Source organism: Embiotoca jacksoni, unplaced genomic scaffold, assembly GCF_022577435.1.
Source record: "Embiotoca jacksoni isolate LCO1_2020_lvr unplaced genomic scaffold, fEmbJac1.0.p SCAF_19, whole genome shotgun sequence".
Lineage (NCBI taxonomy): Eukaryota > Metazoa > Chordata > Actinopteri > Embiotocidae > Embiotoca > Embiotoca jacksoni.
The window spans coordinates 6,810,742-6,838,050 of NW_027185329.1; the positions used below are offsets into that span (position 1 = coordinate 6,810,742).

The window sequence follows — 27,309 nt, forward strand, 5'->3', positions numbered from 1 at the left end:
ACATGCCCTCTGGGCTATACATGTGGTGGGTACCACATCTGGTTTGAAAAAGCAAAGAGAAATCAAAAAACCTGACATCAACAAAACTAAAATTATCTCCCAAAATCTGTAGTCTGTATGTTGGAATACATGTTCTGTGACAGCAGATGTCTCCTGTGGTTTTATAATCTTTTCTAATTCAAACGTGATGTATTGTGATTTAGGATGACTGTTATAAAATAATTGAAGTTAGTTAGGCTGGCCCCCGCCACTCTGTAACAGGCTGTATTATAGGAAGCACATCTGACCTGCCAAGCAATACTGGAGGGCAAACGGAAGTTGATGAATTAGTTTTCAAAATAATGTTGCAAAGTTTTCAACCCGTTGCAAACCCGTCTAGCCACACACTGCACTGTTGGAAGTAATAAAAGTGGTGGAATGAGATCTCGCATGCTTTAATCAGTTGAATTATAAATATTACAATGGACAACTGGTCTGGTAAAAGTAAAAGTCCTTCTTGAAATAAAGGTTCTAATAGTGAAATGTACTCAAGTAATCAGTGAGAAATAAAGAGAATAGTACAGACATGCTGTGTGTTAAATCATACTAAAAACAACCCTTAGATTGGAGTGAATTTAATGATGAACGACTGAACATTCTTCAAATGAAGAAAAACAAAACTATTTAAACAATGTCCAAATGCTAGGTGGCCTTGCCCTGAAACAGTGCATTGATGTGGGTTTTTTTTTTTCATTCTGACCGTTTGGACATTCTCAGTTTACTGAAGACTGGTTGTGAAATTACAGTTTGGAGTTCTTATTTAAATAGATTACAGCCTGATTACAATTGTGTAAAAAGTAGGCGACAACATTTTCCTTAAAAAAAACAAAAAAAAGTACCTCAGATATTTACTTATGTTGAGCCTGGGTAGGTGTTTCCTATTGAGGTTGTGAATATAAGAGATGGAAACTCAGTTGTTGTGTTGCTTTTATAAAAAAAAAAATATTTGTATCACCATCGTGGACTTCGTTGCGATTCATTAATCACTGTTTCCATTATTTTGAAAGTTCGAACCGGAAGTCGTCACCGAAGCCTCCAGCTTACTGGCGGTGTACTTTTTCGTTTCGCAGGGAGGAGTCGGACATTAGTTTCTTCAATAAAGTGACATGTTTATTGAATTATCAGTAATTTTACGACACGTACGGCACCGTGTGTCCATAATGTAGTCCGTTTATGTCGTCGACGTTAAGCTATCGATCGGTAAAGCAGACATATTCCGGTTAAAGATCGAAGGAAACAGGAAGGCGGAACAAGTAAGTTCGGTAAAGTGGCTTTCAACTGTGCGACACCGTCAGCGTTTGATCCGCCGTCCGAGATAATAGCTGCTTTTAGACGGTCGTATTCAAGCTGTGATGTGAGTTAAAGGTGAATAATGTGGGTTTGTCGTGTCCTGTTGGGTTTTTTTGGTGGGTTTTTTTGCCGTTTTAAGGAGCAACAAGTCCGGCCGAGTTAGCGCGTAACGTCACGAATAAACTTCGTCCAGTCGTCATGTGCCCCGCTGTTTAATCTCTGGCTTTCATCTCGGAAAATGTGCTTAAAAACAAAAAAAAACGACAGAAGGCAGCGCGGATATTTTTTTGACGGTGGTTTAAATAAACCTAAAAAATGTCCTGTTCTGTTGGAAACGGGCTGTTTGACTCGGTTTTGTTGTCATTCCGCAGATTCTCGGTGTCGTGTCGGAAATAGGAAATGACTTCCTGAGACCATGTTTCATCTTTAATGTTGAGCTCTCCCTGTTCAGACTTGTCGTTTAACTGTTTCAATATGTTTCAATCAGCCTTCAAGTGCAGCCATGTAGTTTATAGAATAAGTAAATGGTCCCTTTTTTTAATATATATATTTTTTAATATATATATATATATATATATGGAAGATGATGCTTGGGCTTAAACCTATGATTCGTGCAATGTTTTATTCAAACTTTCAGTTTTGCTTTTAAGCCTGAATTTCCAAGATTTTATGTAAACCTAAGATATGCCCACTTTATTCGTGCGTGATTGGGACTGCTTTTTCCCAGCCAACCCCTAATATTAAGTGTTTAATAAATTTGAGAAATTGTAAAAACAATTAAATGATTGTAGTTCCCCACCGATTTATCAATCGGCTGATTGTATTGGCAACTGTCTATAAGTGCTTGATATACAGTGATATGAATACTTTTTTTTTTTTCTACTGAACATAATGCAGGAAAAGATGCTTGAGGTCATTTAAAACAATTTCTATTTGTGCCCTTTTTAGTAATAGTTTTTCATAAATATTTAATTACCAGTAAAAATGTACTTTCAGGGAAATGATGTCACAAATTATTTGTTAGACTGTAAAATATCCTGCCTCCATTGCCTCCAAAAAAAGCCAGTATTGTTTGGGCTCAAATTAATTGGTCAAGTAACCAAACTATTTTGATAATTGACAAGCTTTAATAATTGTGAGGATTTTTTTTTTTTTTTTTCCGATTGTCTTTTATGATACTTAGTAGATTTTAATTGGGCATTTATCACTATTATTTGACATTTTATAGACTAAAATAATTGACTGATGTTTGACGGCTGCAGCCAGATTGCAATATTTTGTAAAATACAAATGATATTTCAATGTATGGCTTCACAGGAAGTGTGAATTTTACTGTAAGTATATATTTATTAACCAAACTATCTCCCCCTTTGTTTCTCTCTTTTTATCATACGCAGAATCCCATACTGAGTCCAAATAAATACGACCAGACTGTCTGTCCATAACAAAAACGCCGCACTGGTTGTTTGTACAACCTTTTGACTTGTTTCCATTTTTTTTTTTAAAGTAAATAATTCACCAGAAGCATTCAAACAAATCGCCTGCCGCCACCACATGCGACCATGTCCCTGGCCCTGAAACAAGTCTTCAACAAAGACAGGACATTCCGGCCCAAGCGCAAGTTTGAGCCCGGGACGCAGCGCTTCGATCTGCACAAGAAGGCCCAGGCGTCTCTGAACGCAGGCCTGGACCTGAAGCAGGCCGTGCAGCTGCCCCACGGCGAGGACCTCAACGACTGGGTGGCTGTCCACGTGGTCGACTTCTTCAACCGCATTAACCTCATCTACGGCACCATCAGTGACTCATGCACCGATCAGACCTGCCCCGTCATGTCCGGCGGACCCAAGTACGAATACCGCTGGCAGGACGAGCACAAGTACAAGAGGCCGACCGCCCTGTCTGCCCCCAAATACATGAGCCTGCTAATGGACTGGATCGAGGTACAAATCAACAATGAGAACATCTTCCCCACCAACGTCGGTAAGTGTTGACATTCGCCGCAGATGATTCTTAAACTCTCCGCACCGAATGGCAGAATTCGGAGCAAGATCGCCAGTTAAAAATGATTATTTTGTCATACAGCAGTAAAATTCCCACTGATATTCAATATGTGAGACATATTAATAACTGAAATAAGTCTTTATTTGAACTGGTCACAACAGACGGACGCAACGTGTAACGAACAGTCGTCGGAATGGTTTTGTTTTTAAGAGGTCACGAGCAAAAAAGGTGGAGAGCTGCTGCTGTAATGTGCAAATATTCGGTATTTTTACCTAATAAATGATTAATCTTTATTTCAGTGGACGCCTTTCAGCACGAGTGACATAAACGCCAAAAGAAAGCCACTTAAATGATTAACATGGAAAATTAGATATAGATACAATTCTGCAGAATGAAGGCATCTAAAATCTAAAGCCTTTGTCTTTCAGAAAGCCCGCAAGGCCAAATATATTAGATTACCAACCATGTTGAACATTGCAAAAATTACAGATAATCCGTTGCAATGGCATTCTCGGTTTTGTATTATCTCCGTATGTAACTCTGCCCCGTGCCGTGGCTCAACAGCTGACTTAACTACAGAAATATCCAAGCAATGGATTTAAAAATGGGTCACACAATGTGCAGCCGGCTATGAATAGAAACGACCTCTGACGCACTGGTCCTCTGTAACGGATTCCTGAAATATTATTGAATTAGTCAAATCAAAACAACATACTAAATTAATCACTTGGTCAATTGAGGCTTATTCAACGGACCAAGTCGTGTTGGTTTTCCATTCACGTGACGCCGGCTGCATCCTTCGGCCGGCTGGTGTCCGCCCTGCGGGGCCCCGTAAGGTCAGCACAGAAAACCTCGTACCACACTTTTCATCGGCTGCGTCGGTATTTCTAACGTGTTTCTACCTGTGGTGCAAACAGCAACAGGTCATCGTGGATTGGCCGCCGAGTGCTCAGTCTCCATCTGCTTGACTCCCAGGTACTCCCTTCCCTAAGACCTTCATGCAGGTGGCTAAGAAGATTTTGTCTCGTCTGTTCCGGGTGTTTGTCCACGTCTACATCCACCACTTTGACCGTGTGAGCCAGATGGGGGCCGAGGCTCACGTCAACACCTGCTACAAGCATTTCTATTACTTTGTCACCGAGTTCAACCTCACGGACCAGAAAGAGCTGGAGCCTCTGGTGAGTCGGGCGGAGGACAGGATCGGAAAGAGTGAATGCATAAATCTGTGTTGAAGTCATACGACACTCAACTCTTGAGTGATTGAGAGTGGTGCTAGGATTTTTGGAATATTATCGAATATCAATTAGAATTGTTGTTCCTTATTTAAAGTTAATTTATTGATCGCAGATTATATTCAACGGTCTATAATGATACCTGCTAGACAGTGCAAAATGACTTGGAAGTTACCAATTTTAGATGATAACACAAAACCTTAAACTCCATCAGTGGTATATTAAATGAATGGTTAAAAAGCAGGTAACATAAGTATTTAATCAAAATGCTTTTATTTATTTATTTAATTTTTTTTAGATTACGATTTAGACCCTGTAGGTATTGAGTGGAATATTTTTTTTAAATGGTCCTTTTAGTGCCCCTAGTGGTCACAATGTTTAAAGGAAACACAATTTTTAAACTTGTATTAACTTTGTCTTAAGGAATTACCAATGAACACAAAACTAACAGCAACAAAAAAACATTTATCAACGTTTACCTGCTAGAAACACAGAAAACAAGGAAACGTGACCAAATCAGATAAATGTATAAAGCGCCTCTGAAACGCTTCCAGTAGAGAATGAACGTGACTTATACTTGCTGATAAGATAGTATAGGTAATAAAAAGTAAAGCAGTGGGTGGTTTGTGCCCTCTATTGAGTGAGTGCTAATCAAAAGTGTCGTCACGTGGCACCCTGGCAGTTCAACGGTTTAATGTTCAACTCATTAAAAATAACAAATGTTAACGTGACCCATTCATGAGACCACAAGAATCTCAAATTTATCAGTAGCAGATGTATGTTTGTTTCCCTAATCACTAATTTTAGTTCTTATTTCATGGAAGGTGTAATTCAGATTCAGCTTCTACTTATTAAGAAGACGACTTAATTACTCTTTTACAACAGTCATATTCTCTTAAAATACAATAAACATTAATCCGATTGAGGTCAGCCACACGTGATTGTTATACTGTTGTTAATTTTATTGATTAATGGCCCCTGTGAGAGGTGTGTGTGTGTGTGTGTGTGTGTGTGTGTGTGTTGGGGGTGGGGGGAGGGGTTTCTCTGTGTGTGTAACCTGTGTTTTGACCTTTTTCTGGCCTTTTTTTTAATTTTTTTTTTTTTTTTTTTTTTTTACACACCTTGTTTGATGACTATTGATGCAACACCTCTGGCACCAATCACAAACTGTTTGCCGTGGTCTGCTCCGATCTTTAAGTCTTATCGACGAACAATTTCCGGTCGATTATTTTGCTCGTGAGATTACAGATGCAGTTCAAGAATCCACTTACTCCACCCCGAGCTTTGGTAACATCCTAGTCCACTGTGCCGTGTGATTTGTGTCTCCTACAGAAAGAGATGACCTCTCGGATGTGCCACTGAGGGGCTCCGTCGGCGCGCCGGACAAAACGCAGCCGTCCATCTCAAAGACTGCATCGGAGAACGGAAAGAGCAAAACAAATCCAGAGTCTATTTTTATATTTAAGTACTGTAATCTATTTTAGCCACATACTGTAGGTTTTAACCAAGAACCTTGTCATGTGAGGCGTTCTGTTCTTTTGAAAACATTTTATCAGAGCACAGTATTAAGAGGTGTATGTATGTGTTGGTGTTTTTCTATTTTATTTGAATCTCAATCATTCCAAGATGAACTTTCTTTCTCTTATAAATTGATCTAAAATTAGTACGATTTCTTACTGTACGTCTATAAATCACGATGTTGATACATTAAAGTGATTCTCTGCTCTTATAATTTGAATTTGGTAATCAATATTTAAATGGACGCTATTGATTTAATGGCTTTCCTTTGTGACACAATCTTTTGATTATTTTTTGCAGTAATTCAGTATTTTTTTTTTTTTTTTTTTCAGGGATAGACAGTATTATGTAGAAATAGTCCCAAAATGTAAAATCACAGAGAGGGAAAAATATATTTTTTATGTTTCTGAGAGTAATCTAACACATTGAATACGATTCTAGGAATTTAAATGTTTCAGAAGTTATATATTCACAAATGAACTAAATACAGGAACAGCCTGCCGGTGACTCGGACATCATCAAGGCTGTGTTATCTTACACTTTGGGCCCCGAGCCACCAGGCAGGTTCTCAGATGTCAAACACGCAGGTGTTTGTTGCTGATACTCTTGGCAACTGAAGGTCACACGAGACTCGAACCTCACGTGACAAAACTCGGCAGCCAACACGTAAAAAAAAAAGACATGTTCACAAGCGTCCACCGGGTGGCGACAGACACCAAAATCTGCCTTTGTCCAGGAAACACCATTACCCTCCAGTTACCATTACTCTTATGAAATCTGCCTAGTGCCCCAGTTATAACCGTGAAGAAGGGAAGTGGAGGCCTGATTGGGGTTGATGATTCGAGTAAGCTGGTTATGTAAAAAAAACAGGCCAGACTGTACTGTTGTGAATACAGAGAGACGTTTTGTTTGAATGAACCCGGCTTTGCATGATTGAGTCAACAAAAGTCCCGAATAGGTTTGAGAGCAACAATGTTGTTCGGATTTAGTGGCAGCTATCAGACTGGATTATGGAAATAATGAGAGGTAATCTTGCACACAGTGAAAATGCCCCCAAAAAAACCCACACAATTACAACTCTGAAGAGCCTCCGACTTGTGACAAACATTTCAAGTAGTGCATTTTGTAAACGGGCATTTTACCTTATGATATCTGCAGCAGGACTGTTTATAAAAATCCATCTCAAGTAAATTCAACTCAGATAGAAGAGCAGAAGTATTATCAGGAATTATATTCTCAAAAGTGTTCAAAGTACTCTATATGTAGAATGACCCACTTTATTAGGTACACCTGCATAGTCTAATGTAATCCTGCCCTGCTATAACATTTATCTTTACAAAGCTCATCATTTTCAGTTTTCAGTGTTGAAAATGTTTAAATTAAATTAAATGTATTACTGAGTTCTTTATTAGATGTGTGCAGGACTGCATTATACTATGAAGGGTGTTTCTGTTTTTTTTTGTCCTCCCTGTTTACAAACATTAAGGCCCAAATATTAGAAATACCTTTAAATATAATGCTAATAATTCTATTTATGTGAGGAGAAATCATTCTGATGTAATGCATGAAAGTGTAACACAGTTGAATATGTAATTTTGCATATTTATTACATCAGGACAAATATAATTTTTTTTAAAGCACACTCATAAATATAAGATTGATTTCACATATCACCAGCTGACACTTTAATATTTAGAGGCAGATATGTGTTTGTGATCTGAAAAGAAACCAGTAACTGCCAATAAATGCAGTAAAAGTACAATATCTCCCTGTGTAATGCAGTGGAGTAGAAGTACAAAGTAATATAAAATGGTAATACTCCAGTAAAGCACAAGTACCTCAAATCAATACAGTATTTAAGTAAATACACTGATTCTTTGTCAGTCAGTCGTGTCCAACCAGATCGTTATACATCACACTGCATGCAGATACCATACGCCAGTAAAACTAACAGTACAGTTATGTAAAAATACTCCAAAAAAAAAGTACTGCATTCAAAATGCTGCTAAAGTGAAAATACTCAAACGTTATCGTCAGCAAAATGTACTTAAAAAATCAAAAGTGAAAGTACTTGTTTCTATGGTCCTTTGGATTATTTAAACCGATGCAGCAGTGTATAAACAGCATTCTGCAGTTGTAGCAGCTCCAGGTGGAGTTAGCTTTTATCTACTGTTGAGTCCGGTGGTTCTCAACCTGAGGATCAGGCCCCTCTAAAGGGTCAAAAGATCAGTTTAAGAGGGCCGCTGAGTACAGGGAGAGGTAAGAAAAGAAAAAGTTTTGTTACACAGAAACCAAATTTCTGCTTTTTTTTAAATCATAAATACTGGATGATTTTTCCTCTTTGGGGCCTTAAATTAATATTTAAAGTAATCAATCATAAACTGAATGGAGAAATATTTTATTGATGGAACTGTTAACAACTTATAGACATTTCAAATGTGACTGACTAGATGATATTTTTTTAATGGCGTAAAGCCAAAATAGGTCAATTTAAACCGTGCATGTTATTATTATGTTAAAAATGATCTGGAAAGTACAGTAAATATATCTGTCAAGTAAGTAAAAATGTTTCCTCTGAAATGTGCAGTAACAGTATTCCAGTAAAGCACCTACTTGTTGGTCATGCTCATCCTCACTGAATGTTTATGCATCAAACTGCCTATTGATCAGTTTATTCACAGCTGAAATGTGTCATTTCCACTTTCACCTCCTTCATTCACACTGGAACAACATGATTCTTTGCCATGCTGGTATAAAAAAAATTTTTAAATAAATGTGATGTAACAATCTGCCCTAATAACATCACTTACTGAAATGACCTGCATGGCCTGCAGCAACTTGATCCTTTTACAGGCTCGCCCCTCCTCCAACTGTGGAGTCACTTCCTCCAAACACTCCACTGCACTCTTGCAGCATGTATTATGCCTGTTACGTGTGAGATGAGCTGTACCAGCCTTTGGCCCTTCCCCTCCTACCCCCTTCTTTCTCCTCCCCCTCACCCCTCCTCCTCCTTCTCCTCGTCCTCTTCTTGGTGTGTTTTTCTCTTTTGGAATGTACCAGACAGCCTCCAAGGGCTCTGCAGTTTCAAGATGTGAAGGGAAGCACTGGCAGGAGGCCAAGGACAAGGGGAAGAATTTGTGTCTGTGGCCAATCTGACCAAGGTTTTTCCAGCTCTTGTCTTATGCTGCAGTGTCTGGCTGTTGTTTTGATGGTACAGTGTGATTATTTATATGTAGAGAAAAGGGTTCTGGAGATAATGTGACTCAGCAGATGCAGGATTGAGCACACACCCTTAACGGTTTTGTGGCTCGTGAGTCAGCTGCTTCATGCAAGAGGTGCAGCTCAAGGGGATGAAAATTAGACATAATTTTAGGGGATCAGAGCTGGAGAGGACTTCAAAAAGTTCCAGGAAGATGATGCATTTTTTTGGAGGACGCCAAGAAAGTTATTTCAGCTCGTTCAAAACAAGGCCTATTTTGACAATTCATAATCGTTTAAGAAATTATTCAAGCCGAATAAATGCAAAAACATGATCTTAAAAAACAGGCAATCTGAAGATGTCCTACTGGGTTTGCAGAAATGAATACATTTTCACAATTTCTGAGGTTTGATAGTTCAGTTAATCCTGAATTTTCCTAGACATTAAAATCAATGTGTAAACGAATGCAGCTCTCTGTATGTTAAAATAACTTACTTTCATTTTTCATTTCATATTTTTCATGAGCTTGGTGTTTACAAGCCAGGACAAAGCAATTTCCCCCTCTGTTATGCAAATGTTCCTCTGCACTGTAATTTTGCCTGATGACTCCACAGTAGCACAACAAAGACATTCATTAGAGAGTGGAAACTAAATCTGTTCCAACATGTCTTAGACCCACGCAGTGCAAATTAGTTTCTACAAAGTAGCACACTGATGATGATGTATTACAGGTAAAAGGGGAATGTAAAGATTTATTTTATTCAAGTAAAAGTGTTCTCGAGGTGTGGGTCTGGTTGTGGGGGAAAGAGGTAAAGAAGAGCTGTACAGCATATGATGTTGAATACTAAAACGTCTGTGTTGCAGCCTGAAAAGTTCATGAAAGCAGCATTTCAGCTGCGTGTTGACTGCAGTTTTTGTTTTATTTCCTAATCAGAAAATAGATTCCAGTACTTTAGAAACCTGATTAATTTCAAAGTATTTTGTTTTACATGCTTACATAAGAAGAGCAAAGGGCAAAAAAAAACAAAAAACACAAAAGGTTTCCTGAAGCACAACTGGAACAAAACGAACGCTATTGCAAAAATATTTGGCAACTCTGTCTGTTTTAAAGGGATTTTGCCAGATTTTGGAATCAGTTCAATGGTCCAGTAGAACGTCTTTTCTCCTGCAATGCTGACAACGGAGCCGTTTTTGGCCGAGATAATGTTTAAGTGGTTTCCCAACTGGAAGCTGCCTCCTTCTAAGAAGTTTGTTCAGGGAAGGGCTTCTCAGAAAATGTACACTCAGCACGACCTTCATGCAATTTATTGTAACAGTGTAAGACTGCTGTGTGCCTCTTGAACACCAATCTTCTTGGCCTTAGACAGTTTTATTTGCATGTGCCAGACATGCAGTTCATTACCACATTTGCAGTTTTGCGTTTACTGTGTAGTACCCTGCTGTTTACACAAGATAATACAGGAATGTTTTCGCCGCAAATCCTGCCTGTTCAGATGTACTGCTGAGGTTCTCTCAACATACAATTCTTCTAACCATTAACCATGTGCATTGAAAGAGTATTTTTGTGCTTTTCTTTTACTGTTGTAGTCAAATAACGGTGAGTGTGAATTAAGAAGTTGTTATATTAGCCCTTTAAACATAAAACGTACCCTTTGATCAGCCTTAAACGTGCAAAAACGGTATTATTTCACACTTTCTGAAGGTATATCTTATATATTCAGCATCAAGATATTCATATGTTCATAATGTATCACCATATAATATTCAGCAAATGTTCTAGGTATCTTGTGCAAAAATGTATACATATTATTACTGGAGAATTTGTACTGACAAGCCAATGCTGGGTTTGTGAGATTTAAATAATAATTTCACCCATTTACCCATGACAAACAACTGAATTTCAGACTATATGGTTTATTATTTATCAGCTAGAAAGTCAATAATATGATGCAACAACAGCACAATACTGGTTGATCTGCAGCTAAATCTCTGCATAGCATCAGGATATCATAGAAGATGAGCCTCTGAACTGCAATTATCATGAACACAGAGATACACTTCTCTGATATCACATTACAGACTGGAATAACTTCAGCCTAAAAACAGGACCCTCTCGAGTAATCTCCTGACTGAGTACCATTCACATCAGAAATGGAGTTGCTGTCACCTGACAGTATTTATGATGGCCTATCCCTCCTCCCTCTGACCTGTAGTGACACACACCCGCCCCGAGCCATTCAAAGTGTGATCTTGTTTTCCTACTAAAACCTGCGACTGCACTGTGTGCTCCCGGATAGTCCGCCAGCGGCTTGCGTAATGTTTGCCACCAGCTTGTGTTTGAGGGGTAGAAGCTGAAAGGAGGAGGAGGAGAGGCAGAAAACCTCCAGTCACAAGACAGCCGAGTACTGAAAACACCCCTTACATGGTGTTCACTGAGACTCCCTTGATAAATAATACATGAATACTGTACAGAGTGTGACTGTGGACTACAGGGATTACATGCAGTGATAAATAAAGGGAATTCCAGTTTGAGGACAAAGCCCATGGCACAATAAAGCATTACACTACACACACACACACCACTTGGTATATAATGCACCAACTAGTAAAATGGTAAGCAGTTATTATCATAAATGTGTGACCTTAATTAAGGGTATACATGTAAAAGAAAAATATCAGAGTCCCTTTCCCTTTAAAATATGCACGCGTCATTGCTGCGCTGTGGCATCTCACAATTAGCAGATGGGTCAAGAGAGTACACGTTTCTATATCATCAGTTGTTGGATTTCTTTCATTATCACAACCATGACACAATGTCACCACCCTCCTCTGAACAGCCTCTTCATCAGGCTCCAAATGTCTGCCTTATCATCACCCAGCACAAAAGGTGAGGGCTGCAGCTGACATGAACCGATCATATCCAAGATATTACAGTGTCAATTTGTGTATTTTGAGTATGTTATTTTAGTCCAGAAACACATTATAGGTGACCTTAAAGTTACACTTCAAAAATGATCTATAACTGGCTTCATCAAGACCCAAATATTGGAAATCATTTCCTTGTTGTATCCAGTGGTGGAAGGTAATTAAGTGCACTGACCAGTACTGCATTCACTTAGCGTTGAGGTAGTTGCATTATACTTAAGTATTTGCATTTTATGTTACATTCTGCTCTTTTAAATTCATTATAAATTAAACTATAACTAAATAAGTAATGCAGCTTTGCTTTAAACATCCACAACAAAAAATATGAACAATCAAAATGATTATAGTTTTTAAGTACATTTTGCAGCGTGATGATCTATTTTCGATTAAACTTGTATTTAACTAGGAAAGGGCCCTTTGAGTTTAAAAATATATTCGTCACGTGACTCCTGGCACTAGCACAAATCAAGAAAAAGTAAAGTTGAACAGATATCAACTACACAAACACAATTACAATATGTGACATCCCGAAGGACAATAGTGCACCCTAAACCTTCATGCTTCAGTAAAAGCTTGAGTGAAAATCTCTTTACCTTGGATGAGACTACGTGCGTGTTTGTGTGACACCGAGGTGGCGCAACAGCTAAAGTCGCAGCGCTGCCCCACCTGCGTTGCAGTGTGACTCAAGACGCGGATTTCTTTGAACACCCATGTGGCCATGGTCGCTCATTACAGGGTGTGAGAGAAGTTTAGGCCATTACATAAATATAGACACACAAAGAGAGAGAGAGAGAGAGAGAGAGGAGGGGGAGAGAGCGCTGTGTGGCCGCCTGCACTCTTTGTTTGTTCAACAAGCTGACGATCTGCCTTAACGTATGACTCCTGATTATAACGTGCAGCATGAGCAACGCAGAAATGGATGACGTGATGTAAACGCTGTTATGGTATAAACTGGTGGATCTGGTCTGTCCGCCTCTATTGACAAAGTAATCATATCTTTCATTAAAACAGCCGTAGGTGCTGACTGCGCCGATGTCCACGTACTCGCCATTTCGTTGCTCCATACGTCCCATCGTGTGGCCTCTGAAACAAAACAGAGCTCGCAGGTCGGGTACCGATTCGTGTGCTACTGATTTTGTTTCTCGGGGCTTTTCTGAAATATGTTCAGTATTTCAACAGAGGCGACATGAAACTAAATTACACAACAAGTTATGTCTGATTATTTATTTTTTTTTTTTTTTGTCGCCACGTTTGGCAACTATTTATCCCTCTTCGCAAAAAATAAGCGATTAAACATATTGTAGCAAAGCGAAACGGTACCTTGCCACCGTATCGTGTTCTAGAATGCACGTGATCAATCCAGTGGGGTGACGTCATCCAAGGAGGGCGGAGTCTGTCGGGAGGTTATAAAACCACCCACGCCGCTGTTGTCCTGCCACCTTCCACTCTCAAACTGCCAGGCGTCCCCCCCCTTCCCCTCGACCGTCCTCTGCGGCTGTTGAAGCAGTGGGTCAAACAGCGACGCTAACACTGGAGCTATCAAATTAACAACGGGGTGAGTAAACGAAAAGTAGCCGAACGAAATTGTGTTATCTTTGTCTTTTTTGTTGTTGTTGTTGTTGTTTTTGCAAATGGTGGTTAAACAACGGTTCTTCTCGCCCCGCTACAGTGACGTTGCCGCATTAAAGGGCAGCTAGCTCGCCGTTGTTGTTGTTGTTGTTGTCGTCCGACGTTAAAGTCAAATCTGTCGTAATGGTCAACTCGCGTGCAACCCGGTGGGTTAAAACCACGACTCGAGACCGTGTTAATGTTTGCAAAAACGGATCGTTTTCCCTCCACCGAGGCTGATGCAGCGACTCCTGCTTTTCACTGTTTATACGAAGACTATATGGCTTCCAGACATATTCGTTCACGTTGACCCAAATATCGTTATTGTAATGAGTTTCTCCACGGAGTATTCTCCTTTTATTTTATTTTATTTTTATTTTTTTTTAACTGTCTTACCGTCCAAACCACGAGCTAAAACGTGAGTGACGTTGGAGCTGTTGCACTAACTTGCGAGCGTGGACGTGTGACGTATGATTAGTCGGTCTGCTATTTGGTTAAACTTCTGCTAAACTTGATTAACTTGAGTTTTTGCTGTGCGAGTTGTTATTTGTGGTTGTAACGTTTCGGTGTTATTTATTCCGTCTTGTCCCACAGGGCTCCCGTTTAATGCGCCGCAGCGAGCTGACCAGCTAGCGCAGTTGTGATCACTTGCGACTCTCTCTGAAACCACCTTCTGTTTCGGAGAAGTGCAAATTGATTTACCAACACACAAAAAAACAAAAAACCACTGCTGCCGCACATCCACCAATAAAATCACCCCCCCCCACCCTCCAAATCGAAGGAAAAATGGTGCAAAATAAGATCACCGAAGTCACTGGCTTCCACCGCTCTTTCAAGGTGAGCTTGAAATCTATTGAGGGAAGATGCAGAGCTGCCATCACGCCTTTTGGGAAGTCTCTGTAATCAGAGCACGTTTGTCAGCATGTATGAGATAAGACTTCTTCAGCTATATATATATATATATATATATATAAGCACATATGTTGCTTCACCCACATCTTAAAGCTGATGCCGCATGGCTTGCAGACACTTTCAGCTAATGGGTGTTTGTGTGATTTGATTATTTGACAGCTAATAGTTAAAGAACTGTTGCAGGAACATTTTTACTCCTTGTCTTGTTTTATCAGTATATTTTGGATTAAGCTTGGATGGACTTTTATTGCATTTGTCCAGTAAAGTTTTTTTTTTATTTATCTTTGCAGGAAGTGTGATAACGACCGCTATTATCAGTTATGACTAACAAGTGATGCTCTCGTTAAATAGTTCACTGATGACATTGCATATTAAAATGAGCCTATTTATTTCTCCTTAGGGCCAAAATCCCTTTGAAACGGATGACTTCACCAAAAATGGATCCCATCTTATTGATTCGTCATTTAATTTTGATTCCTCCCCAAGACATGGTGAGTTGTTGTTTTTTTTTTACTTGTATTTTGAATACTGTACATTTATCAGCGAGTTATGCCAATACAGTCCACAATTCACAGAGTGACTTGGAAAGAAAGTTCTGTTTTCTCTCAAGGAAAAGTGAGAGCCCTTAAATTTGCTTTTGTTTTGAGTTTTTGCCTCCTCTGTCACGAGCTCATGATAATGTGAGCAATCCTATTTTGACAGACATGCCTTCCAGCCAGCCTATCGACATCCCCGATGCCAAGAAGAGAAACAAGAAGAAAAAGCGTTGCCGGGCAACTGACAGTTTCTCTGGACGATTTGAGGGTAAAAGCTTTTTCATTCCCAGTATCATTACGTTGCTGTCATAAACACTGTTCAATAAACATTATCTGGAGAACCTTTGAGTTTTTTTTCCTCCTACTATAATTAAAGGAGTTGTCCCGACTTGCTGTTTGTGCCACAGATGTCTATAGACTGCAGGAAGAGGTACTCGGAGAGGGTGCTTATGCCAGAGTACAAACATGCATCAACCTCATCACCAACAAAGAGTATGCCGTCAAGGTAAGAGACTTGCTTGAGGTATTAATACATTGGAAAACAACAATGCTGTTGCCACTTACTGCTTGCCTGCTGCGTGTGTTTGGCACATGACATTGAGATCACTATAGCGATGTGAAATTTTGAACACAATGCTTTGTTATGGAGGGCCCCTGGGCTATTAAAAGCTCTTGTACAGTAAAATGTAAGAAAATGAGACCACTGGATTCGCACGATTGTCCATTTTGCTTTCTTTTCACTGTTATTCTTTAGAAATCTTGAGGAAAATATGTTTTCCCTCCGTTTTCTTCCTTTTTTTTCCCCTGAGTCTGCAACACTAGCTGCTGCTGCTGCTGCTGCTGCTGCTAGCAGACACTTCCCCTGACTGTTTTTGTAGTTTGTCAGCCTATCAGAGAGCTGGACGGGATGTACCCACCCCTTTTCTTTACTCCTTTTGCCTACAGAGGACACTCATAGTGAGAACATTGTGTACTGCTAACTGTGCCAAACAAAACCCACAGAAGAGGAAGGAGGGGGAGCGAGTTGGGGTTGTGACCCAGGGTGTTTACACTGCTTTGTTCTCACAGTTTTACTTTTTTTCTTTTTCAAACGGGGTGTGGACATGTGGACACATGTCTTGACTTCTGGGGACTTCCTTTTTTTTGTTGCTTTTAACAAATAATTCTCATTTCCTTGTTTTTAAGAGCAAATTATGGGGAAATACTTTAATTTGCTGAAGTTTAGAAAAGTTGAACTAGAGCTTGTTTTTCTTTCTTGGCCCATAACCCACTACTCCTTTTGGAGCTCTGCATGTAAACACTAAGCAATTTCTTCACTTCTGAATGAAATCCATTTGCACTTTACGGCTGCTTCCCAACTGTGCAAGTGTCCATATCATTACAATGAATATTGCGGAGGGGGTCGTGCACAGATTCTGTCATGTGACCAGGGTCCGCTAGTGTTGTTTATCCCACGATGATTTGGTCAATCCCTTGGGACTGCATTTCAGTGGGAGGAGGTGTGAAGGTTGGTGGTTATTGGAGGTCTTTTGGGAGTCGGAGGGGGCTTAGACTGTTTCTGCCAGATGTCCTGTCTCTCCCCTCCCCCTCCAGACACGAGAGTGGGGGGTGAATCGCATGCGTGGGCTCCTTGTTTTGCATTTGCAACAAAAGCCTCAAGGCCAAGGATGAGCAGAGGGCTGTGCACTGTGGTCCTATCATGGGGCTCCCAGACAAATCCCTCTGCTTAACGTGTATTATTGCACAACCCTGGGTTGATGTTTGAACCTGCAGAGGCCTTGTTTTTCAGCTGGCTGTTGTTTTTAATCTGCGATTTGGATAAATCTAGCTCTTAGCGAAACGGTGTCCTCCTACTTAAGATAGCAATACCGTTTTTTGTTTTTTTAGTTTCACAGTTCCTTTATCTTCACGTGTTTTATCAGGATGGGTGTTCTACGTTGTGATCAGGAGAAAGTGAGCTGATTGGTGAATGTTTGCGCTGCTGACTCAGACTGGAACAGTGCACGGGCTTTGGACTGCTCACAGGCCTCTTGTCTGTGCATTAATCCTAGACATACACTGCAACTCTGGCCCCACTGGGCTTCAATAGCAGATGTAATCCAGCTACCAGGAAGAGAAGCATGCGCAGCCTCCCAAGCAGACAATAACCAACCAGGGCTGGAAAATTCAGGCCTTTTGCTGTGGTGTCAGCAGTCTATCTTTCTGCCTCTCTTGGCAAGGCGTCGTGCAGCTGGTGGCCTCTCTGTGGTTTAGTTCCAGGCAGCTCGGTTATTTTTAGAGCATTTTTAGTCGTTATCGTAAACAATTTTGGATTAGCTCATGGGATTTTTCATGTGAACACTTAGGGCTACTTAAGAACACTTGTGATGTACATGTGGGTCATACATGAAGGGTAAATATAGATGCTGGGACTTTTTAATTCTCTCGCTGTTCTGTTTCTTCTTTGGCTGGCAGCACTGAAAGTAGGTTAAACTATCTTTGCAACTGGGCTGAAGGTTGCAAACGGGGAAAAATGCAGATCTGGTCTGGAAGGAAGCCGTGGCTATACTGTCTACTTCCCAGTAAACAGCTGCGGGTGGGGTTTTGTGGTGCTGTGTGAGGGGGCGGTCTGCACCCAAACATTTACTCCCACAGATGGGCTCCGTTTTTCTTCAGCTGTCTGAGCACTTTAAGAATTGTCATCCATCCTGTTGATGTGGAAAACATGAAAGTGGGGGGCTAATTTGTTTCGTGGCCCAATTGTACATGATGTGGCTCAACACTGCTGTTGCTCTGTTCCAGATCATTGAGAAAAGACCAGGTCACAGCCGCAGCCGTGTCTTCCGTGAGGTTGAGATGCTCTACCAGTGCCAGGGTCACAGGTAAATATCCTGCTGTCATGACAAACACAATGCCAGCCAATTCTTAAAAAAAAATTAAATAGAAGTATTTAGTCAGTAGGGAATTGATGACTATTACCACTGGCTCATGGTACTTTTTTTTTCTCGTCTGCAGTAACATCCTGGAGCTGGTGGAGTTCTTTGAAGAGGAAGACAAATTCTACCTGGTGTTTGAAAAGCTTAGAGGAGGTGAGTGAATTATAGCTGCTGCTGGATGCCGGTATCCCTCTATTTATTTTTAAGCATACCTATTCCTAGTCTCTAATCTGTAGCCAGTTGGGTCTGTGTGTGGGAAGGCATTCAATATCTGGATTTTGCTCGTAAAGAAAGTTGATATATGCTTTATTTTTGTCCCTATTAGGGTCAATCCTGGCACACATTCATAAGAGACGGCACTTCAGCGAACAGGAAGCCAGTGTTGTCGTGCAGGACATTGCCAGCGCTCTAGATTTCCTGCATAACAAGGGTAGGACCACTTTTACAAAATGGCAAACAACTTTACAATCCTCATAATCACCAGAAAGGCACATCAACCTCCAAGGGGGATGTATGCATGTACGTGTGTGTATACGTATGTGTGTGTGTGTGATGAATTGGATTTTCATGCAATAGTTGGGAATGAACAGCGTACTTTACATGTGGTCAAATGGAGGTTGTTTGTATTCTTTATTCTTGTTCAGTCTTTGCCGACAACTTGAAACATGTTGTGCTTGTTCTTTTAAAACTGGTATGGTCAGATCTTGCAAACAAGTGACTGATAGCTTTTTGTTTTTCCAGGAATGGCACATAGAGACCTGAAACCTGAAAACATTCTCTGTGAGAGTGCAGACAAGGTGAGTTTACTGCAAACATGTTAATGGCCAGTTGGTTAAAAGGGGAACTAATGTGGTTATTAAATGTGAGTGTTGATGTCAGTCTTTCTAATAAATATCTCTGATCCATTATTTTTTTTTAATTTTTTTTTTAATTAAAATGATCGAAAATCATCGTTTGATTACATCCTCTTCTGTTTTTGTCAGATTTCCCCAGTCAAGATCTGTGACTTTGACTTGGGCAGTGGGATCAAGCTGAACAGTGACAGCTCACCCATCTCTACCCCTGAGCTCCTCACTCCTGTAAGTCAAACTGCTTATTGTGCTTCACTTGTTCATCTAAACATTTTTCAACCGCTTGTAATTGGAAGTGCTTTTGGCATCAGATTGATATTGACTTTTGATTGCCGATTGAAAGCTAGGAAGAAGTTAATCGGTCAAACAGTCTTGTTCACATATCCTTATACAGTCCTTTAAGTCCTTGTTGTGGATAAGAAGGGTGTTTTCAGGCTTTAAAACGAGATCTTTATCAATCCCAACGAGCTATTGGGCAAGCCTCAGTGGCGTTGGCTGCAGAACAACTCGCTGATTGGGGGAGAGAAGCTCTTGTGTTTTGAGGTTATGATAGTTCATTGTTGGCCAGTTTCTCTGAAATGACATGGATTGCTTCCTGAATGACCTAAAGTTTACATTCCCTTATCATGTTGAAGACCCAATACCACTTGGAAAAAATATCCCTCTGTTAATGTTGACGTCCTGTTGCTTATCAGTAGCAAACATTTAGGGCCATGAGTTTGGGGGGTGGTTATGATTGTTTAGCCCTCCTGCTGTCGTCACAACACGGAGCAATACATCTACACGATGCCCAGCAAGATATTCGCAACCTCGAAGAGGAATGGTAAAGTTGAGCTGGCCTGCTCTGTATTTATGTCAACGCATACACTCTGCTGGTTGTCTGGCTGGCTGGATAGATGGACCACAGCAGGTGAAGGATAGAGGTTTAGCTTGCAGGAATGTGCAGGGTGGGTGGGGGTTTTCTACACTTGTAACTTCATCCTCCTTTAGCAAAAATAATGGGTAGGGAGGCCATCACTGGACGTACAGAAGGGGAGATAGTTTGGGACCAAGAGGTGTCACATAAAGTAAGTATCTATCTATCTAGTCAGTCAGAATGACTGTAGGTTTATTGCCATGGAGTTAGTATTTATCCAGTAATGTTTTTATGCTTTCAAATAGTCTCCCTCTCAACCCCCTCCCCCTCCCCTTTTATTTTTTATTTTTATTTTTTGCTGAGACAGGACTCTGTATTGTAGACCTACTAGTTTTTTTAGTGGAAGAAAAGTTGATGCCGGAGGACAGGACACAATGTGATAGCTCTGGAAAGTAATCCCGCAGGGAAGACATATGACTTTTACAAGGCCGTGTCCGGCAGTATAAAGGACCTGCAATGAAACCAAAACACACAAAGTCTCGCTCGTTTCCCTTTTCTCTCTGTGGTATGAGAGAGAAAAACATCCACCCTCTCTTTCAGCTTAGTCTCCGCCCAGTGGCCCCAACCACACATGTGCTGGTCTGCGCTTTCTTTATGTTCTTTGTACAATGGCTGTGCATAAGGCTTGTTCTAGAAATTTTAGTCTTTCGCCCTACACCTAGCAACTGAGCTGTGATTGGCTGGACCAGCGGGATGGGGAGGGTAACTGGGAGGGGCTAATTCCCCGTCTGCTCATGCGCCCTGGCTTGTTTTCTTTGCCCGGATCACAAGAACAATGTTATCTGATTTTCATCTGACTATTGGTACTCTCACCCTGCCCCCTCTTTAACCACACGCCTCCAGTTGTACAATATGATATACTTTTGCATTTATTGCTCGTGTTTTTGAGGCTCTGCTGAATGTGTTTAAATCAACTTTGTGTTTAAATCTAAGGGCTGTTAAAACTGTAAATGTACTGTGGGTGGATTTGTGCCGAATAGTCCAGATTGAATTGATAGGGACCCTGAAGAAGAGTGGTACCTCTCGAGGGAAAAGCTCACTTAAGTTTACTAGGAATTCTGCGACTGCCCGCCTGTCTACGCGGCATGAAATAATATCTGACTCTTCAAATGTCAAGGCTCATGTGCAGCAGTTGGAAACTGGGTGGAAGTGCAACATGAACACGCTGCACACAAGCAGCTTAGACGGAGGAGAATTAAAGGAACTGCTTCTGCTATTTGTTCCTGTCACAGGTGCAGCTGCATGACGATGGCGGATGTCTTCTTCCTCTAAGCCTCTTCCGATAATCTTGTAGTTTACAAACCGCAGAGGTGTGTGTCGTCAGTGGTGTCGATATGCTCTGACTAGTCACATGGTTTCAGGAAAGCCCCGGGTTGTGATGCCAACAAATCCTGCAGTAACAGCTGATTAGCAGCTATCTGCAGCGTACAGTGACATTTGGAGAGTACGTGACTGATTGACTGATGCAAGTTCACGAGGTGTTTGCAGCTGCAGCAGCACAGGAAGTACAAGTGTGAGTTTAGATGTAAAACTGTGCCAGAGAGCCATGGTTACGGTTATTTCGCTCCTCCCTTCTGCTCTAATTGGTGGCAGTTGCAGGCAGTCCTGGACTAGCTCTCTTTATCCTGCTTTGTGTTTGATTGACAGCGTGTTTGGTTGGCTTTTAAATAAGATTAGCCTTAATAGCTGTTTTTGATACCACACCTATCAGATTACCTTTCAGCAACAGCACCTAGGTTTGTAAACATATTGTGTGTGTGTGTGTGTCAGCTGCATTCGGCCTGAATCCTGGGGGCTTGTATATGTAGGCATTCACCCCAGACATGATGTTGGTGGTGGAAATGTGGGGGTTGGGGTTTTCTCTTTGACTGAAGCAGCTTTGTCTGGGACGAGATTCCCGTGCAGTGAATTTCATTACATAAGGGTGCAGCAGGGTGAAGGCGGAGTTAGGAGACAGCTGGTATATGGTACTGGGACACAATAGATGCTTGCTCAATGTAAACATGTGACCGCCACAGATGGAAGGAAGAACATTGAAAGGGGAGGGGTCGTTTCATGGGCACAAATACTTGAAAATAATGCGGTTGGCTGTGGGCCACAGTTTTAATAGGACATGCACGGTCAAAGGAGCGATAAAAGCACGTTCTCGGAAGTCCCATCATTTAGAAGTCTCAAAGAATTCCAGCTCTTGAACTATGCGACTCATTTGAGGCAACATTAAAGCGTCTTTATAAAGTAAATTACTGGGTGTCCTGCTGAACTCGCGACCTGCTTCTCTTTTCTGTTCCTAAGTATTAAAACAGCATTTGGTGTTTGTGTTTCCAAGTTATGTAACCGGCCAAGGCTCAGCCCAGTCACAGCCTCTGTGGGACAGCCAATCCTCTTTTCCTCACTCAGTGTTTGGCCTAATTTCTTTCCGAGCTACATAACAAGGTGCTGGCAGAGCTCAGTCTGTCCTTGCCCTCAGCCAAATCTGCCAGGTTGTGTACAGTTAGGTGGTCAAAGCAGTGACTCAGCACTGCCATCTACCCATTGTAACTTCATAACATGATGCTCCCACTAAGTTGTCTTCGGTAGACGCAAGAAAAGCTGGATGGCAAATATTACATGGGGCCCATAACTAGATAAGCATGTGACTGTCACACAGGCTGGCCCCCACCACACGGCCCAAAAGTAGGCCGGCAGCTTTAACACCGAACCACGAGGTATCAGCTGAACGAAAGAACGTGGCAGTAGCCGAGAAAAGCGTGTTTCTTTTAGCTCTTTCCTGCTGTAGTTGGGTTTCTGTTCATTTAGCATGCCTGGGGATAACAAACGTGTTCCCCCCCCCCTCCTATTTGTCTTGACAGTGTGGCTCAGCAGAGTACATGGCACCCGAGGTAGTTGAGGCCTTCAGTGAAGAGGCAACAATCTACGACAAGCGCTGTGATCTGTGGAGCCTTGGAGTGATCCTCTACATCATGCTGAGCGGCTATCCACCCTTCGTTGGCCGCTGTGGCGGGGGCTGTGGCTGGGAGTTGGGGGAACCCTGCCACACCTGCCAGGTAAGACTTTGAAACACTCATTAAGCCCTTCAGCTTTTTTTTTTTTTTTTTTTTTTTTTTTTTTCTTATATCTTGTAAAGGACATGAAACTTAATGGAAGAACATTTTTAAACAGGCCAGGTTTACTGATCGCAATTATTTTTATGTCCATTTCCAGAACACTTTGTTTGAGAGTATCCAGGAAGGAAAATACGAGTTTCCAGAGAAAGACTGGGCTCACATCTCCTCAAGTGCCAAAGACCTAATTTCCAAACTTCTGGTTCGGGATGCCAAAAACCGCCTGAGTGCCAGCCAGGTGCTGCAGCACCCCTGGGTGCAAGGGGTAAGTCTGAATCCACCAAGTCACTTCTGCGTGTCCAGCAAAACATAATTATATCTGGAGGTGAGGGTTTGGTTTCTAATGAACACGTCTTTCCTTATTTTCAGGGTGTATACGACACTTTGCCAACATCCATCTTACATCAGAGGTGAGCGGACGTTGGAGTCACAGCTGCAGAAGACACTTTGAAAAATAAATATTTGCAACTTTTATATGTACTTTGTTCGCAGTTTGATATTTTCGTCTGTGGTTGTCCCATCAGAACCAGCAGGACCAGGGATCTGACATTCTTTGCTGGCAAGGCCATGGCTGTGAACCGGCAGCTGGCTGAACAGGATGGCATAGAAGACCAGCAGCAGCAGCAGGAAGTCCCGTTTGTTGTGACTGCTACTGGCTCTTCTATGCGCCTCTCTCCTTCCAACTCCAAGCTGGCCAGACGCAGGCAGCGGGGCAGCCAGCCGAAGGGAGGGCCCGTCTCCGCTGCAGAGCTTCGTCAGCTCCTGGCCCCTCTGGTCATCGTGGGAGACTGTGCCTGAACCTCATCGACCCTCAATTCCGACCTTCCGTTTAGAGTAAAGTCCAGATCCAAGACTGCCCTGAGACTCTCCCTTCCCCAGTTCTGACCCCTCTCTCTCACTCTAGCTGGCCTTGGTTCCTCTGCCATTTAGGCTTTCTTGCCTAGCTCTAAAGGGAGATGCTGCTTGCAGCCCTTCCTCTAAATGCCTTCTGCCCTTCTGCAGCACTTCTGAAGCACATCAGCACAGGGCCTGCATATAGCAAACACACAAGTATGTGCACGTCCAGGTTGGGGAGGAGGGCCAGTTCATGATTTGGGAGAGAGAGAAGTATTTTCTAAGTTATGTTTTGTTTTTTTTCTTTTTTTTCTTTTTTTTTTTCTTTCTCATAACTCAGTTCAGAAGAAATCAGAACATTTATCTTCGAAACTAAGCTCAGACACCAAAGGACAACCTGTTGTGCTGCTCCCACGTTACAACTGGATCCACTGTGAATTAAGTTATCTGGAATGTTCTCTTTGCCTGTATGTATATGCATGAACGTCCCATCTGCAGATACGTACAAGCTTATGCAATATGCCAAGATGAAGGCTGTCCCCGTCTCGAAGGGATTCAGTGTATATATGGGTTGGAAGGGCTGTAAGCCAATGCTCTTGGTGCCTGGTGCAGTCCATTATGCGGCTGGGGGCTCTTCAAAGATTTTTTTTTTTTTCTTTTTTTTCTCTTCCTCCACCACTCAAGATTAATTCCTCATAACTGAGCCTCTTCTGTAAATGTCTGAGATGAAAAGATCCCTCATCCAGCTCGGTTCAAGAGCGAAGAATGTTTGTCTATACCCGACCAGCTGACTTACTGTTGCACCAATTCATACAGTTTTATGATGTGACCATCGATACCAAATTATTGGCCACAGCTCTTTGTGTTTGGGCACTCAGGCAAATCTAATAGTATTGAATGACACCGTTTAACTTGGTAATGATGTATGGCCACCCAAAAGCACGATGCTGACTTTGCATATCTGGTATGTTGGTACAGGCTAATTATACAGTTTGTTAAACGGCTGCAAATCTGAAATCGGGTCAGTGTTACTTTCATTGTAGAGTCCATGACTTGTCCCCATGTCTCCACAACCACAATTTCTTTTTTCTTTTTTTTTCCTTTTCTTGTTTTTTTTTTTTTTTTTTCCTTCTACAGATGAATTCATGCATTAGAATCCACCATAAATATTTTGGCAGTAAAAGGTTACAACTCTTATGAAGGGGTTGAAAAGCACATTTTGGCCAATGTGACCGGAGCCTCATTTGTTGATTTAAGTACATTTAATGTTAATTTGGACCATCATCTTTCAAGGTGTTGCTGTTCTTTAATTAGACACACCCCTTAGAAAATATTGACATTACAAGTTTTCAATATGAAGAGGCAGATGAAATTTTGCAAAAAAGAAACATTAAAAAAAAAAGGAAAAACATTCCACAAAAATAATAATAATAATAATAAAAAAAAGTTGACTGCAGACATTTAGCTGTATTAAGTTTACTTTATTTTTTAATGTTCAGAAACTCCATGTCCATGTGCCACTGTTTGTTTTGTTTTTGTATTTTTTCCTCTGCTGTTTATAAGCTTTCATTTTCTATATGGGGATTTTTCATGCAGGTGCTGTTCAGTTCAGGTGAAACACCAGATATTTTCCTTAAGTTTTTTTTTTTATTTTTATTTTATTTTATTATTATTTTCAAACTTTTTCTCCTTTTCCTTTTTTATGTTTGTCTTTTTTAAAAGTTCAGCGTATGTGGTGTATGAGGATAGACGGAAAGAGTTTAGTTTTGTGGAGCTGGAGCATCATGCCCAGTGAAGGAGAGTTGTAATTTTTTTTTTTTTTTTAACGTGTAAGAGTTGGCAATAATCTCTTTTGTTGGTTCTTCAGATTAAGTTAAAGCTCTTTCTGAATCTGACAGGTAATGGACTGGTGATGAGGTCTCTCAGCACTGTAGTCGTTTCACCAAAGAGGGTTCAAGTCATGACATTGAACATGTGATCCATCACCTAGCAGTGAGAAGTAGGGAACTTCTGATTGTCCATGTCCTTTTGACAGCACTGCAGCGACGGTACTCTGGAAATGGTGTCAAAGGACCCGTTATGCTGATAATAGGACACTGTAAGAGTTCTAAAAAAAAATACCTTTCTACACATGCATTGTTATAGGGTGTTATGTCTTATAATAAGACTTACTTGAATTTGTGTATGCAGCTGTTTCTTCTCCATTTTGGGAACTACTTTGCTATCAGTAATCTCAAAGCATTAAACTGATGATTAAGGCAATCTTGGGGTTTTGAAAATACCTATACAGTTCAGTATTCTGCCTTTTTTTTTTTTTTTTCTTCCCCCCCCCCCCTCCCATTTGAGCATCACACAAATCAGTCCCTACTTTCTGATAGGGTCGGTTACTTGCAAACGCACAGACTTTGGCCATACTCTGTAATATCCTGACCGGTATAGTGGGAGTTTTCTTGGTCATGACCATTTCTACTGTGTTGAATGGCAGTAGCTTTTCATACTGCCTTTTACTGGGAGAAATTGGGCAAAATGATATTCTGCAGCCTCTCAAGTTTTATATTGTATGTCATTTTGAAGTGTTAAAATTCAGTCATTCATTCAAAATGGACAGTATCATAAACCTTCCCACAATTTGAATGTAGCCCAAAAGCATTTACAATCCAGCAACAAATGTTTTCTCAATGGTTGTTTTTACGGGCATGGTGTGGGGAGGTCTTTATACTGATACAGTCCTCAAAGCATTTCGTTTTCAAAATTCTTCTTTTTTTTTTGGAGTTGACACCTGATTTTAACACTCTGAATCACCCCCACACCCATTGTGTTCATGGGAAGAAATTCAAAATGAATACATCCTTTAAGTACAAAAAAATATACTTTGATTTAAAATAAGCACTTTACTGTACCATGTGAATGATTGCAGTTCACTCATGGCAACATTTATGACAGTTGCTACAGAATTTTGTATTGTTTTTCAAAAAAAAAAAAAAAAAAATGCAATAAAATGCTTTGAACGACGCACTCGTCTTGTCTGCTTACTGTAATGTTTTATTACTCAAAGCCAGAAGGGCTCGAGGGAAATCAACTGTACTTTCCCCGATAGGTGTCCTCTTCACTATCACTCGTTCCACATTAACCAGCGGACTTATCTTTCGGCCAAAGCCGGAGATCGTTTCATCTGATTTTGTGCTGCGAGCCGACTCTGTCACGTGTATCCCCTGGCTGTTGGTAAATATGAGCTCAATTGTCTCGTCTCGCACAGAAATAGGAGAGGTTTTCACCTCGCATTAGTCACGCTGAGAGCAGCTGTGGGGGCGCTCTTCACAGCAAGACGGGCCAATCTTGACGAGACTGATGCAACCTGCTGCAAGAGCTGCAGCTCCTGTGTGCCTCCTGATGTCTCCAGAGACGCAGCAGGACTTCTGCTGATCTCGCTAA

At 41.1% G+C, this 27,309-nt stretch overlaps 2 protein-coding genes across 5 annotated transcripts; both read left to right on the top strand.

Annotated features, from left to right (window-relative positions):
• Positions 1–1,078: 1,078 nt before the first annotated feature.
• On the top strand, positions 1,079–6,338 carry mob3a (MOB kinase activator 3A). Of its 4 annotated transcripts, none has more exons than XM_069153240.1 (4): positions 1,079–1,292; positions 2,837–3,309; positions 4,306–4,508; positions 5,895–6,338. In XM_069153240.1, the coding sequence occupies exons 2-4, from the start codon at positions 2,892–2,894 to the stop codon at positions 5,922–5,924; spliced, it is 651 nt and encodes a 216-aa protein (XP_069009341.1). In that variant the 5' UTR covers positions 1,079–1,292; positions 2,837–2,891; the 3' UTR covers positions 5,925–6,338. The 4 variants fall into 4 exon arrangements, with proteins under 4 accessions (XP_069009341.1, XP_069009338.1, XP_069009340.1 ...); XM_069153237.1 differs by having other exon boundaries at positions 2,727–3,309; positions 5,895–6,337; XM_069153239.1 differs by lacking the exon at positions 1,079–1,292 and adding an exon at positions 1,299–1,393 and having other exon boundaries at positions 2,727–3,309; positions 5,895–6,337.
• Positions 6,339–13,649: 7,311 nt separating this feature from the next.
• On the top strand, positions 13,650–26,890 carry mknk2b (MAPK interacting serine/threonine kinase 2b). Its single transcript, XM_069153241.1, has 14 exons — positions 13,650–13,759; positions 14,407–14,649; positions 15,125–15,215; positions 15,427–15,528; positions 15,668–15,765; positions 18,042–18,121; positions 18,255–18,328; positions 18,501–18,605; positions 18,917–18,972; positions 19,159–19,254; positions 22,792–22,986; positions 23,144–23,308; positions 23,413–23,453; positions 23,568–26,890. Exons 2-14 carry the CDS (start codon positions 14,599–14,601, stop codon positions 23,839–23,841), a joined length of 1,428 nt encoding a protein of 475 aa, XP_069009342.1. The 5' UTR covers positions 13,650–13,759; positions 14,407–14,598; the 3' UTR covers positions 23,842–26,890.
• The last annotated feature ends 419 nt before the right edge of the window (positions 26,891–27,309 follow it).

Excerpts from the sequence above, each read along its gene's own strand:
- mob3a (XM_069153240.1), top strand. The coding sequence starts at position 2,892 with ATGTCCCTGGCCCTGAAACAAGTCTTCAACAAAGACAGGACATTCCGG. Across the intron at positions 3,310-4,305 it reads CATCTTCCCCACCAACGTCG|GTACTCCCTTCCCTAAGACC; the intron begins GTAAGTGTTGAC and ends CTTGACTCCCAG. Across the intron at positions 4,509-5,894 it reads AGAAAGAGCTGGAGCCTCTG|AAAGAGATGACCTCTCGGAT; the intron begins GTGAGTCGGGCG and ends TGTCTCCTACAG.
- mknk2b (XM_069153241.1), top strand. The coding sequence starts at position 14,599 with ATGGTGCAAAATAAGATCACCGAAGTCACTGGCTTCCACCGCTCTTTC. Across the intron at positions 15,529-15,667 it reads TTTCTCTGGACGATTTGAGG|ATGTCTATAGACTGCAGGAA; the intron begins GTAAAAGCTTTT and ends TTTGTGCCACAG. Across the intron at positions 19,255-22,791 it reads CCCCTGAGCTCCTCACTCCT|TGTGGCTCAGCAGAGTACAT; the intron begins GTAAGTCAAACT and ends TTGTCTTGACAG.